This window comes from Pantherophis guttatus, chromosome 16, assembly GCF_059756535.1.
Source record: "Pantherophis guttatus breed Tessera chromosome 16, ASM5975653v1, whole genome shotgun sequence".
NCBI classification, from domain to species: domain Eukaryota; kingdom Metazoa; phylum Chordata; class Lepidosauria; order Squamata; family Colubridae; genus Pantherophis; species Pantherophis guttatus.
Genome location: NC_142078.1, coordinates 8,675,461 through 8,690,877, shown reverse-complemented (window position 1 = coordinate 8,690,877; position 15,417 = coordinate 8,675,461). Strand labels below are relative to the sequence as shown.

Genomic DNA, 15,417 nt, shown 5'->3' with positions numbered 1-15,417 from the left:
GGTGATTGGGACCCAATTTACTTTAAGAAGAAGAAGAAGTCTGATCTAAAAGATTAAACCTCTCAAGGGGAAGACCCAGCTAGAGATGGGGTTCATGTGATACCGTTGGTAGATTTGAGGTTAACCTACTGGGTGAATGGTGGACTGAGGATTATAGCTTAGTGTATCGTATCCCAAATCTCAATGAATCATAATTAAGTAAACCATGGAAACAGCAAGCCATGTGACTCTTTTGTGTTCTGAGGAAGGAAGGAAGGAAGGAAGGAAGGAAGGAAGGAAGGAAGGAAGGAAGGACGGACATATTGTATCATGGCAGAGAAGGAAGAGAGGGAGGGAGGAATGAAGGAGGGAGGGGAGAAAAGGGAGAAAGGGAGGGAGGGAGAGTGGGAAGAAGGAATGAAAGAAAGACTCTGGGGGAGGGAAGGAGGAAGAGAGGAAGGAAAGGGAGGAAAGGAAGGAAGGAAAGAAAGACTGAGGGAGGGAAGGAGAAAGAGAGGAAGGAAAGGGAAGGGAGGAAGGAAGGCAGGAAGGAAGGTAGGTAGGAAGGAAGGAAGGAAAGACTATAAGGGAGGGAAGGAGGAGGAGGAAAGGAAGGAAAGGGAGGGGAGAAAGGAATGAAGGAAATCTTGTATCATGGCAGAGAAGGAAGAGCAGGAGGGAGGAATGAAGGAGGGAGGGAGGGAGGAAGAAAGGAAGGAAGGAAAGAAGGAAGGAAAGAGGGAGAGAAGGAGGAAGAGAGGAAGGAGAGGAAGGAAAGGGAGAGGAGAAAGGAAGGAAGGATGGAGGGAAGGAGGAAAGACTCGGAGGGAGGAAGGGAGGAAGATGGTAGGAAGAGGACTCAGAAGGATGAAGGACTCAGAGGAAGGGAGGAATGAATGAATGAATGAATGAATGTTCCTTTCAACTGTTACTAAGTTGGAGCATTTCCTTCTTTTACTTCCTGGCCACCTAGAGAAGTGGGATCATCGTGCGAGCTGTGCGGGGAAGAACAAATTCTGGTGCAATACGCTTCCAGCGCCTCTTCGCCGATGCCGTGCGACCCATCAGGCCACTGGAGCCCCCGAGGAGCTGAAGGTCAGCCTCAAGTTCCCTACCTGGGCAAGAGGTGGGATGGAGGAAGAGAGGCATGGTCGGGCATGCCGCTAGATAGTTCCTACAAATAAACGTTGGAAGCCCCCTTCAGAAAGCACGGTTAATATTCTAGAAAGGATGACAAATTTTGCAGAGGGAAGGCGAAAAGAATGCAATCAGCGGAGTAGCAGTGAACGATGAGCAACAAATTCATCATTAAGCTTGGAGTCCTTTTTTTTTTTTTCTCCTCCTTGGCCGTGTTCATAATCAAGACTGGCCTTTTTTTAAAAAAAAATAAAAATAGGATGTTTGCTCACTCTGTTTTCTTCCGAACTGGTGCAAAAAAACAAAAAAAAACCAAAACAGAATCTCTTTCTGTTACTCAATCTTGCAACGGCGGCCGAGGTTTGCATCCTTCTTTGACATCTGTTTCCTTTTCATCTGCTTTTGTCAGTTGCCATTTTTTATGACCTTGTGCCGTTTTTCTTTGAAAAGCAAAAAAGAAAGAAAGAATAATAATAAATCTCCGTGCTTCTGTGATTTCAGAGGGTGAATCCGCAATGTACATTTCTCCCGTTTTCTAGAATAGCCCTGAAATATAAGAATAGAGAATAGAGTTGGAAGGGACCTTGGAGGTCACCAACCTTTCGGACCTCAGGGACCACTAAATTCATAATTTTAAATCCCGCGGACCACTAATATTTTATTTATTTATTTACTTTATTTTATTTTTATTTTATTTTCAATTTATATACCGCCCTTCTCCCTGAGGACTCAGGGCGGTGCACAGCCAGAATTAAAAAAACATGAAATACAAATATTAAAAACAATTAAAATCCATATAAATTTGGCCCAAAAATTTAAAAAAACCACAAACCAATTAAACATTTAAAAAAATTAAAAAATGTCTTCCTAAGCCAGCCTGGCTTACTGGAAAAAGTGGGTTTTAAGGGCCTAATGGCTGGTTGGGTGGGCGTGGCTAGGTGGTCATGTGACTTGAGTAGGTGTGGTCAACTTGATGTCACTCACGTCGAGGGGCGCATCGCCAGCCTCTACTCGCCCCTCCCCTCCCAGCCACTCCTCGCCTGCCCACCCAAGCTCCTTAGGGCCCCAACAGGAAGCAGTTGTTGGAGCTAAGCAGCCACCACGAGAAAGAGTTGGCAAAACAGCTGGCTCCTGCAAGTTTGATTCCATTCTCCTTCCTTTTTTCCTTCTCCTCTATTCAAGGCCACCCAGATGTAGAGCAGCCATGTAAACCTGACGTCCGAACGTGGACTCCCAATTCAGCGGTCATCAAGCAAACTGTCCCACCGGCTTGCCCTGAACCTCAAGGATGCTACCTTCAGCTTCAGTTCCAATATCCGGTCGTCCCAGAATCTCTGACCATCTGGGTGACTTATGTTTCCCCCGAGTGGGACTCCAAAGAAGCCATAAACGACGTCAAATTGTTGATGGTTGGCGGAGAAAACGTTTCGCTTGGGCCTCAGAACTTCTTCTGTGATGTCCCCATGACCATCAGACTGGATACAGAGAAGATGAAGGACGAAGTCCAAGGCATACAGATTTACACCTTAGACGAACAACTGGAAATCGATGCTGCTATGATCACTTCGGTTCCCCAGAGCTCGCAGTGTAAAAAGTGCCGGCCCATCCACTACAAAGTCTCCCGGGACCCTCCGTTTCAGAAAGGACCTTCCTTTCTCATCTCGGACCTCAGTCGGACATTTGTGGACACGTAAGTACCATATTTTACCAATTTGATCACTTGTTCCGAACTTTAATTGAAATGGAGTAAGCATGTTCTTACTTCTGTTTGCCATCCCATCACTGTTGCCCCTTTGCAAAACAACTCCTTTTCATCCTCAGCCCCTAACCAGGTTAAAAGATGGGGGAGCTGTTTATCTACTCAACTAATAACTGTTCAGAAAATTAGTTTGAAGGTGAACTGGGACCATGTCCATGGAGCTTCTCAGTTACTATATCCAGGTCATGGTTGTCCCAAAGGTGCTTTTTCAAAAGACAACTGGACTTTGTTTTTCCTTGAAGAGGTCTCGCTTCTCATCCAAGAAGCTTCTTCAGTTCTTCAGAAAGCAATTGGACCTTGTTTTTCCTTGAAGAGGTTTCACTTCTCATCCAAGAAGCTTCTTTAGTTCTTCAGAAAGCAATTGGACCTTGTTTTTCCTTGAAGAGGTTTCGCTTCTCATCCGAGAATCTTCTTTAGTTCTTCAGAAGACAACTGTTTTTTCTTGAAGAGGTTTCGCTTCTCATCTTCTTCAGTTCTTCAGAAGGCAACTGGACTTTGTTTTTCCTTGAAGAGGTCTCACTTCTCATCCAAGAAGCTTTTTCAGTTCTTCAGAAAGCAATTGGACCTTGTTTTTCCTTGAAGAGGTTTTGCTTCTCATCCGAGAATCTTCTTTAGTTCTTCAGAAGGCAACTGTTTTTCCTTGAAGAGGTTTCGCTTCTCATCCAAGAAGCTTCTTCAGTTCTTTAGAAGGCAACTGGACCTTATTTTTCCTTGAAGAGATTTCGCTTCTCATCCAAGAAGCTTATTTAGTTCTTCAGAAAGCAATTGGACCTTGTTTTTCCTTGAAGAGGTTTCGCTTCTCATCCAAGAAGCTTCTTCAGTTCTGAAGAAGGTTTTTGGATGAGAAACAAAAGAACTTCAAGGAAACATCAAGCAAAAACAAAGTCCAGTTGCCTTTTGAAAAAGCACCTTTGGGACAACTGGAACCATGGTTTCCCTAGTGTTTATTCGATATCTTCATTACCAGACCAGTGTTACTGAACTAACCCATGTTATATGTGGTGCTAAGCTGCAAACAAGGTGGCTCAGTGGCTAAGATGCTGAGCTTGTAGATTGAAAGTTCGGTGGTTCAGTGGTTCGAATCCCTAGTGCTGCATAACAGGGTGAGCTCCCATGACTCGTCCCGGCTTCTGCCAATCTAGCAGTTCGAAAGCACGTAAAAAATGCAAGTAGAAAAAATAGAGACCACCTTTGATGGGAAGGTAACAGCGTTCCGTGCGCCTTTGGCGTTGAGTCATGCCGGCCACATGACCATGGAGACGTCCTCGGACAGTGCTGGCTCTTCGGCTTTGAAACGGAGATGAGCACCGCCCCCTAGAGTCGGGAACGACTAGCACAGATGTGCAAGGGGAACCTTTGTATTTAAGCTGCAAACCAACCAAATATGAATGCTTACCAAACAAACCGGGGTGTGTGGATGCACTCAAGCCATCATCTTACCTGCTATAGGAACTCAACCAGGGTTTCCATCTCCAGGCACGTCTCTTTTAGATTAAACATGGCTTGTCCTTCTCCGAAGGTTGAAATCCACCCACATTTCTCAGTGCTTTCTCCCCCCCCTTTTTTTTTTGCATGAAAACCGTACCGTCTCAGCGGCTTGAAAACTTATCAATTAAAGAACAGAAGTTGTTTCAATGAGGTTTATCTCCATTGTTGGCTTGTTTGCATATTTATTTGCGAGCTTATTCTTGGCTGTGTCTTGCATCAGGAAATGCACCGGAATGAGTCACCCTGGAGATTTAATTTGGACAGCAGGGGTAGCAATCTCCATAAGAAATAAACAAAGATGGCTTAACCTAGCCCTCTTTTTAGGGCTGTTCTTTGGTGGGGTGGCCAAAATCTTAGGACTGGATGTTCTGATGCTATGGGGATTTAATTAAATTGGAACAGGAAGAACCAGAGGACCTGGAGTTTAAATGCAATAGCATCTAGACTTATATACCGCTTCACAGTGCTTTTACAGCCCTCTCTAAGTTGTTTACAAAGTCAGCATATTGCCCCCCAACAATCTGGGTCCTCATTTTACCCACCTCAGAAGGACGGAAGACTGAGTCAACCTTGAGCTGGTCAGGATTGAACTGCTGGCAGTGGGCAGAGTTAGCCAGCAATACTAAATTCTAACCACTGCACCACCATGGGAAGGAAGGAAGGAAGGAAGGAAGGAAGGAAGGAAGGAAGGAGAAAAGGGAGGAAGAGAAAGAAGAAAGGAAGAAAGCAATAGCAATAGCATACTTATATACCACTTCACAGTGCTTTATAGCCCTCTATAGCAGTTTACAGAATCATCCTGTTGCCCCCAACCAGGATCAAACTCATGGCAGTGGGCAGAGTTAGCCAGCAATACTGCATTCTAACCACTGCACCACCATGGGAGGGAAGGAAGGAAGGAAGGAAGGAGAAAAGGGAGGGAGAGAAAGAAGAAAGGAAGAAACCAATAGCAATAGCATACTTATATAGCGCTTCACAGTGCTTTATAGCCCTCTATAGCAGTATACAGAATCATCCTGTATACTGGATGAGTTTGATCCCAACCAGGATCAAACTCATGGCAGTGGGCAGAGTCAGACTGTAATACTGCATTCTAACCAATGCAGCACCACAGAAGGAAAGGAAGGAAGGAAGGAAGGAAGGAAGGAAGGAAGGAAGGAAGGAAGGAAGGAAGGAAGGAAGGAAAATAGCAAAAGTACTTAGACTTATATGCTGCTTCATAGTGCTTTACAGCCAGTGGTGGGATTCAACTAATTTAACAACCGGTTCTCTGCCCTAATGATTTCTTCCAACAACCAGTTCACCAAACTGCTCAGAAAGTTAACAACCGGTTCTCCCGAAGTGGTGCAAACTGGCTGAATCCCACCACTATTTACAGCCCTCTCTAAGCGGTTTACAGAGTCAGCCTCTTGCCCCCAACAAACTGGGTCCTCATTTTACCCACCTCGGAAGGATGGAAGGCTGAGTCAACCTTGAGCCTGGGGAGATTCGAATCGCCAAATGGCAGTCAGCAGAAGTAGCCTGCAGTACTGCATTCTAACCACTGCGCCACCACAGCTCTTCCACCATTTCCCCCATAAATTATAGCTACTGTATTAATGATAACTTTGTAGAGGAAATACAGGCAGTCCTTGACTTACAACGAGTTCATTTAGTGACCGAAGTTACAAAGGCACTGGAAAAAAGCGACTTGTGGGCCATTTTTCACACTTATTAACATTTGGATGCTTGGCAACCGACTCACATGTATGACCGTTGCAGTGTCCCGGAAGTCATGTGATCCCATTTTCTGACCTTCTGAAAAGCCACACCAATGGGGAAATCGGATTCACTTAACAATCGTGTTACCAATTCAGGAACTGCAGTGATTCGCTTAACAAGTGTGGTGAGGAAAGTCATTAAACGGGGCAAAACTCAACCGATGTCAGTAACAGAGTTGTCTATCTCCTCCTCTTTCTCATTTTCCTTCTCCTTCTCTTTTCCTCATTGTCTGTCTAGCTCCTCTTCCTCCTCTTCACCTCCTCCTCCTCCAACTCATTGTCTATCTTCTCCTCCTCTCCTTCTCATTTTCCTTCTCCTTCTCTTTTCCTCACTGTCTATCACTTCCTCCTCCTCCTCATTGTCTATCTTCTCCTCCTTCTCCTCATTTTCCTTCTCCTCTTTTCCTTCTTCTCTATCTCCTCTTCCTCCTTTTCACCTCCTCCTCCTCCTTGTCTATCTCTTCCTCCTTCTCCTTATTTCTTTCTCCTTCTCTTTTCCTTATTTTCTATCTAGCTCCTCCTCCTCTTCACCTCCTCCTCCTCATTGTCTATCTCCTCCTCCTTCTCCTCATTTTCCTTCTCCTCCTCTTTTCCTTATTGTCTATCTCCTCCTCCTCCTCCTCCCTTGTTCTTTCAAAGTTAAAAGGTTAAAAGGATTAAAGGTTAAAGTTAAAGGACTGAAGTCCAAAATATGTGCGTGTATGTATGTGTACTGTGTCTCTCTAACAATATATATTGTTACGCATTTTCTCATGGGCTGTTATTTCACCATAGTGTTCCATATTTAGACGCTGGAGTGAATGCTAAAATACCGCAAAATCTCCCAGGCATAAACAAATGGCATTTTTTTCTCAGTTTTGCTTGAAGGAAGCAAGGCTGGATGTGTGCACGCATTACTCAACAACGTTAAAAATAATTTCCTTTCTGGACTTGTGCACGATTCCTCCCCCTCCCCACTTCTCATCCCTCTTCTCTTGCTTGTTTTGGCCAGAGCTGCTCGGTCCCTGCATCTAAAATAGGTCTTCTCCATCCTTGGGTCTTAATTCTTTAACGGACAAGGAGCAAAGCTTGATCTACTGCTTCTCTGTGGCTTAGTTGGTGAGGCCAGTTGCAAATTGGATGATAACAGAGAAGGGGGTTCTTTCCCCTCCCCCTCTTCTTCTTTTTTTTTAAAAAGTGTGGTAGGGAATGGGCCAAGAGAAATAGGTCCTATTTTGTTTTTGTTTTCTTAAACTGTTGCTTGAAATGCAAGCAGCTTCCTCCTCGGCCCTCCTGGGAATCTAAAGCAGATGCATTTGACCCAAGCTCCATCCTTAAAGAGGCCTCAAACTTGAGAGCACCTTAACTTTTCACATCTGTGTGACTCTCAGCCATCTCTTGAGGAAGGAGGAGGAGGAGGAGGAGGAGGAGGAGGAAGAGGAAGAGGAGGAGATAGACAAGGAGAAGGAGAAAGACAAAGAGAAAGAGAAAGACAAGGAGAAGGACAAGGAGATGCAGGAGGAGGAGGAGGAGGAGAAGGAGAAGAAGAAGAGGAGGAGGAGGAATGAAGATGGAAGAAGAAGAGGAGGAGGAAGGGAGAAGGGAGGAGGAGAAGGAGAAGGAGAAGGAGAAGGAGAAGGAGAAGGAGAAGGAGAAGGAGAAGGAGAAGGAGAAGGAGAGGAGGAGGAGGAAGGAAGACAAGAAGAAGATGAAGAAGAAAGGAGAAGGAGAGGAGGAGGAGGGAAGACAGAAGAAGAAGAAGAGGAGGAGAAAGGAAGGAAGATGGAAGAAGAAGAAGAGGAGGAGGAAGGAAGACAGAAGAAGAAGAGGAGGAGGAGGAGGAAGAGGAAGGAAGATGGAAGAAGAAGAAGAGGAGGAGGAAGGAAGAAGGGAGAAGAAGGAGAGGAGGAGGAGGAGGAAGGAAGACAGAAGAAGAAGAAGACGAAGAAGGAGAAGGAGAGGAGGAGGAGGAGGAAGAAAGACAGAAGGAGGAGGAGGAGGAAGAGGAAGGCTCTCTATTTGGTGTATGAAGAAACCAACTTTAAATGTTGAAGGAGGCATTTGCAGAGTTTTCTTATTCTTACCGATAAAAGAGAATATTTGTAGTTCAGGGTTGACAAGAGGAGTCCTTGGTGCTCTCTAAGCTTGGTGGTTTTCTTGCAGACGTTTCATTGCCCAACTAGGTAACATCATCAGTGCATCCTCCTACGGTAGTTATCCTCCCAGGTCATATTTTAGCAGGAGGAGGAGCTGCAAAAGAAGGATTGGAGATGACCTTTAGGATCCCACCTCCCAGTCTTCAGCAGGGTTTTCTTCTTCCTACAGGCAATACCATACACACCCTACCCTGTTAGCCTTCACGGTTATGTGTCTCGATGGCCTCCTTTAGTTTTCAAGCTTGCATCAGACCCAACATTGGCTAAAGTGCTTTGGATGCACCTGCCCGTTAAGTCAACAAACACACGCACACACAAAACATTGGACACTGTACCTGTTCTTCTGCTCCAGCTTGTCCAAACAGCAGTAGACCAGCTGAAATAACAGACAGATGCAAGGAACTTCTGGCTTTTCACTTTTTTTTTTGTTGTTGTTAAATTTGCCAAATCCTGCCCTTCTCCTCGCCTTCGGACACATAGACAAACACAGACAAAATAGATAGACAAATCCTTGTGTTTTCTTGACATTGCTTCTCATTCAAGAACTGTAGAAGTGCTCTCTTCAGAACTGAAGACACTTCTTGGATAAGAAGGGAAAAGAGCGCAGAGAAGAGCAAGAAAGAGGATTAGGGGACCGGAGGCTAAAACATAAGAAGAACGGTTGCAGGAACTGGGTATGTCTAGTTTAATGAAGAGAAGGACTAGGGGAGACATGATAGCAGTGTCCCAATATCTCAGGGGTTGCCCCAAAGAAGAGGGAATCAAGCTATTCTCCAAAGCACCTGAGGGCAGGACAAGAAGCAATGGGTGGAAACTCATCAAGGAGAGAAGCAACCTAGAACTAAGGAGGAATTTCCCCACAGTTAGAACAATCAATCAGGGGAACAACTTGCCTCCAGAAGTTGTGAATGCTCCAACACTGGAAGTTTTTAAGAAGAGGTTGGACAACCATTTGTCTGAAGTGGTGTAGGGTTTCCTGCTTAAGCAGTGGGTTGGACTAGAAGACCTCCAAGGTCCCTTCCAACTCTATTATTCTATTCTATTCTATTCTATTCTATTCTATCCTATCCTATCCTATCCTATCCTATCCTATCCTATCCTATCCTATCCTATCCTATCCTATCCTATCCTATCCTATCCTATCCTATCCTATTTGTGCAGAGAAGATCAACAAAAATTATTAGAGGACTGGAGGCTCAAACATACGAAGAACGGTTGCAGGAATTGGGTATGTCTAGTTTAATGAAAAGAAGGACTAGGGGATGACATGGTAGCAGCCTTCCAATATTTGAGGGGCTGCCCCAAAGAAGAGGGGGCCAACCTATTCTCCAAAGCACCTGAAGGCAGGACAAGAAGCAACAGATGGAAACTAATCAAGGAGAGAAGCAACCTAGAACTTTCCTGACAGTGAGAACAATTAACCAATTAACTTGCCTTCAGAAGCTGTTGGGTGCTCCATCACTGGATGTTTTTAAGAAAAGACTGGACAACCATTTGTCTGAAATGGTATAAGACCTCCTGCTTGAGGACTAGAAGACCTCCAACTCTGTCATTCTGTCCTGTCCAAGGCATGAATCTTTCTACCACCCCGGACCAATCTTTTCTTGAAAATCTCCGACAATGGAGCACCCACTTGGCAACTTTAAGATAGGTGGACGGACCTCAACTCCAGAATTCCCTGGCTAGCGTGGGTGGACTTCAGTTCCCATCCTTTTATTGGACTGCTCGAGTTTAGAGGCACATCTTCTCAGGTGATTGGATTGGATGGGTCTTCTCCATCAGCGCCATGCACTGCAGACCACCAGTGCAAGAAATAAAGAACATCAGGTGAACATCAGGTGGATTTCTTGGGATAGCATCCATCTCCCTGGCAACTCCTCCCGCTAACCCACCGATAATGTTAATGTTTTGAAAGGAAAAACCAAGAAAGTCCAGTTGCCTTTTTGGGGGAAAAAAAGAGTCACTTTTGGGACAACAAGAGTCAGAAAGGATCTTGGAGATCTTCTAGTCCACCCTTAGTCCTTCTCTTTCGTTAGACTAGACGCGTCTTCAAGAACTTTGTGTTGGAGTGCAGACAGAGTTGGCCTTTGAGGTCTAGCGGAAAGAATTTTCTCCAGCGCTGGAAATTCAGTTCTGGGAAAATACCCATCAGTGAATTTGGGAGGAGGGGAGGATAACTTGAGGACATCATGAGCAATTAAAGAGGAAGGAGAGTTGATCGGAAGGTTCATTTGAGAGGACAGATGAGATCAGACTCTTGAGCGACACTGTTTGAATTATTTGTTAGCTTCTGGTCCCTTTTGGGCAGAAGGACGCTCTGTTCTGTTATCTGTAGAAAAAGGACACCAGCTTGATGATTCACAGAGACCTTCCTCTGGCTGGAAATAGCCATCTGGCTGAATGGAGCTCTTTATCCAGTTTGTGGCGCATCATCGCTGAAAATGTTCTGAAGGATTCTTCCCTCTGCCTGGCCACCTTTCCCTCTTTCTCCTTTGAAATTATCATCTGCGGGATTCCATATTTAAAACAATGCTGTTGCAGCACCAGCACCATAATTGAATAGCTACTAACTTCAGCCATCCTTATCTACTTTTAAAAAGACCAGTTTACAATGTACATAATCATTAGGCAGTTTCCTTCTCCCTTTCCTTTCCTTTCCTTTCCTTTCCTTTCCTTTCCTTTCCTTTCCTTTCCTTTCCTTTCCTTTCCTTTCCTTTCCTTCCTCCTTTCCTCTCCTTCTTCCCTTCCCTTCCCTTCCTCCTTTCCTTTCCTTCCCCTTCCCATTTCCTTCCCCTTCCCCTTCCCCCTTCCTCCTTTCCTTTCCTTTCCTTTCCTTTCCTTCCCCTTCCCATTTCCTTCCCCTTCCCCTTTCCTCCTTTCCTTTCCTTTCCTTCCTCCTTTCCTTTCCTCTCCTTTCCTCTCCTTTTTTTACTTGCCTTCCCTTCCTCCTTTCCTTCCTTCCCTCCCTTCCCTTCCCTTCCTTCTTCCCTTCCTGTCCTGTCCTGTCCTGTCCTTCCCTTCCCTTCTCTTCCTTTCCTCCTTCCCTTCCTCCTTCCCTCCCCTTTCTTCCCTTCCCTTCCCTTCCCTTTTCTTTTCTTTCCTCCAGAAACTCATTACTTCATGCTGCATGTCTCCTTTTACATGAAGAAGAGGAAGCACAGATATTGTGACTTAATTTTAAAATGTAAACATCCACCAGTCAGGCAATTGTCATTTAAAATTAGGCATAAATGCTCACCGCAGGTTGTCTTAAAATGTATTTCCGTATAGAATCCCAAACTCCTTCTCTCTTTTTCCTTCCCTTCCCTTCCTAACCAAAAAATAGGTGGGTGGAAAATCAACTGTCCACTGAATGGTAATCATGGTATCAATAGCAATGGAAGTTACACGAAGCATAGTTTTGCTATTACCAATGATGGCTTTTCTATGCAAACCTTCTGAGGTATGGAGATATACTTTGATTTTGTTCTGTAAGTCTCCCTCTCTCTCCTACCGTGTTTCCCCCCAAAATATGACCTACCCTGAAAGTAAGTCCTAGCTTGATTTTTACACATGTGCCCAATATACGCCATACCCCCCAAATAAGCCCTAATTAAGACCCCACCCACTCCATTATTTGCCTTTTTTGATGGATATATATATATATATATATATATGCAAAAAATTAAAATCTCTGGTGTTTTCCCGCGTCATATTAAATAAGTTAGTTAAAATGTTTAAAATTCTGTTTAAAATCCTAGCTTAAAATCTTCTAAAAATCCTTACAGAGCACTCTGCAAGGTCCTTTAAAACCTTAGCTAAAATCCTACCAGTACCTTAAAAGTTTTTCTTATAGCAACATTTCAACAGGCTCACCACCCTGTCATCTTCAGGCTCTTATCTAGTTTAGAAGCTGTGGATAAGATAAGAGCCTGAAGATGACAGGGTTGTGAACCTGTCGAAATGTTGCTATAAGAAAAACTTTTAAGGTACTGGTAGGATTTTAGCTAAAGTTTTAAAGGACCTTGCAGAGTGCTCTGTAAGGATTTTTAGAAGATTTTAAGCTAGGATTTTAACCAGAATTTTAAATATTTTAACTAACTTATTTAATATGACGCGGGAAAACACCCGAGATTTTAAGTTTTTGCATATACACACCCGCGAAAACTTAAGAAGACAGATATCTCTATATATCTCTATATATCTACATCTACATCTATCTATCTATCTATCTATCTATCTATCTATCTATCTATCTATCTATCTATATTTGCTTTCTTCTCTTATCGTAGGTTTTATATGTATTTTTCTTCAACCGGGTATTTTCCTACGTAAACCAAGTTTCTCAAATTGCAGCCATAGCTCAGTGAAATCTCATCCACTATCCTAGGCTTCTTCAGACAGCAAGCATGCAATTTTGCTGCCTATTGCCCAATAGGAAATATTGTTTACGTAGGAAAATACCCGGTTGAAGAAAAATACATACATACATACATACACACACACACACAGAGACACACACACACAGAGACACAGACACACACACACACACACAGAGATAGGTAGATAGATAGATAGATAGATAGATAGATAGATAGATAGATAGATAGATAGATATTAAACAGGATCTTATTTTTGGCGGAACATGGTAAAAAGATGGTTAAAAGATGCCTCTTTCCTGATGTTTTTCATTATTTTAATGATTGGTTTTAATTTGGGTAGTGATTGGTTTATGTTCCTTACTGTTTATTGTTGTAAATTGCCTGTATTCTTGGAATAAACAAAGGGGTGAATGTAACACTTGGTTGCTACAAGCTTTAATACTTAAATTAAGGAAATAGAGGCTTTGGTTTGGAATCACTTGTAAAAAAACGCTTAAACGGGACGATCTTCTTTCTAAACCCAAATCCCAAATATTAACGTAGCCTGAGCCCCTTTCCCCTGCTCCCTCGGATGATAAAATGAATTAGTACAGCCCCACTCCTGGGAATAAAACAAACTCTTATTAAGGGAGGAATAAATTAGTTGGCTTCCTTTACATCTTCATCCCTTTAGCAAATCAAACAAGGACCGAATCTTGCAAGCTCTTAGACAATGCAACCCTTTCATTGGAAATAATCAAAACAATCCGGTAATGTTAAAAAACAACAACAACAACCCATACTTTATGAAGAGGATGATTTGGCTAATTTTTGCACAATCCAGTTCTCTGGGTTTCATTTAGAAGACGGCCACTCTCACTCAAAGATGTGGTGGGGATGGGGAGGAGCTGTTTCCTCGACTTAAGCCTCTTTCTCTTAAACAACCTTTAAATGTCATTGCTTGCAAAACCCTGGCAGGAGGCATGGGAGAATTGGATGGACCCCTCAGGAACTGTGGTTTTGAGTTGCTTTCAACGTGCTTTTGCGTCGAGTTGGGGAGCCTGCACGGAAAGGACTTGGGAGGATCTTGTTGTGCTCCTCTCCATCCATTCTCTCTGAGATAACGCCAGTAATTGTGGTACACAATTGTATGGAAGTCCATGCGGGATGCTGTCTGGTTTTGTTCCCGTATACGTTGCTTTCTGTGAGATAGGCGGTTGTATTGGATCTGAGAAGTAAATGCATAAGCAATAGAAGAGAATATCTCTAGTTCAGGATTGAACTGTGGGGTGCCCTCTGAGCTTGGTGGTTTTCTTGCAGATGTTTCATGACCCAATTAAGTCATTTCAGTGCTAGAAGGAAATGAAAGAACCTCTCTCCCTTCTAGCACTGATGATGTTACTTAGTTGGGTAATGAACTGTCTACAGGAAAACCACTAAGCACAGAGAGCACCAAGGACCACACAGTTCTCCTCCTCCTCCTCCTCCTCCTCCTCCTCCTCCTCCTCCTCCTCCTCCTCCTCCACTCCCTTCTAGCACTGATGATGTCCCTAGTTGGGAAAAGAAACATCTGTAAGAAAACCACCAAGCTTAGAGAACACCAAGGACCTCACAGTTCTCCTTCTCTTCTCCTTCTCCTCCTCCTTCTCCTCTTCCTCCTCCTCCTGCTCCCCCCTCCCACTCCACTCCCTTCTAGCACTGATGATGTCCCTAGTTGGGAAAAGAAACATCTGTAAGGAAACCACCAAGCTCCAAGAGCACCAAGGACAGCACAGTTCTCCTTCTTCTCCTTCTCCTTCTCCTTCTCCTTCTCCTTCTCCTTCTCCTTCTCCTTCTCCTCCTCCTCCTCCTCCTCCTCTTTCTCCTCTTCCTCCTCCTCCTCATCCTCCCACTCCACTCCCTTCTAGAATTGATGATGTCCCTAGTTGGGGAAAAAAAACATCTGCAAGAAAACCACCAAGAGCACCAAGGACCTCACAGTTCTCCTTCTCCTCTTCTTCCTCCTTCTCCCACTCCACTCCCTTCTACCATTGATGATGTCCCTAGTTGGGAAAAGAAACATCTGCAAGAAAACCACCAAGCTCAGTTGAGCCCCAAAGACCCTCACAAATAAATAAACACCACATTGTTACATCTTGCAAAAAAAAAATGGTTTTCCAAGGAAGTGGACATCATGCTCAGGTTCTAAGGTTCTCAGTGTCCATCTGACTTATCTAATTTTTTTTCCCCATCACTTGCAGTGACCTGAAGGATGGCACGTCATACCAGTATCGGGTTTCTGTTGTTTCTGAACAAAAGGAAAGCGAGCCTTCTCCCACACTGTCCTACACACACGGAAAAGGCTACTGCGGTGATGGGATTATCCAGAAGTAAGTACAAATCTTTGTTGTTGTTGTTGTTGTTGTTGTTGTTGTTGTTGTTGTTACCTCACATTTTCTGCTTTCACTCAAGCTTTCGGGTTCCGTGCATGTCAAAGATTTGTTCAAATTCGGTATTTTCCCAAAATAAAATCTCAATGTTTTCAGTAAGAAGGTTTGAGCCCACCTTGATTTTTTATCTTAAAGCACAAAACAGTTAGTTTTGTGCTTTAAGGAAGAACTAAAATCTCTCCCAAGTCTCCTGATTTCTAGTCTGGGGCCTTTAACCGTTACCCCAAACTGGCTGACCTTCAATCAACATTCGTTGTTATGTTGTTCCTTCCTTACAAATCCCCATAATTGTTTTATGATGTTTCATCCCACTTTAAGAGGCATCATTATTTATTTTGTTCTAAAACCAGAAATAATCCAGAGAGGCAGATTCAATATGCCAAGGCTGTA

General features: G+C 43.7%; 1 protein-coding gene across 1 annotated transcript in view; it reads left to right on the top strand.

Moving 5' to 3' along the window:
- PAPPA (pappalysin 1) overlaps positions 1-15,417 on the top strand; it is a 160,151-nt gene that overhangs the window by 52,161 nt on the left and 92,573 nt on the right. The window contains exons 6-8 of the mRNA XM_087880010.1: positions 953-1,074; positions 2,299-2,806; positions 14,839-14,967. Of these exons, the coding sequence (XP_087736136.1) occupies positions 953-1,074; positions 2,299-2,806; positions 14,839-14,967 (759 nt within the window). The remainder of the gene's footprint in view (positions 1-952; positions 1,075-2,298; positions 2,807-14,838; positions 14,968-15,417) is intronic.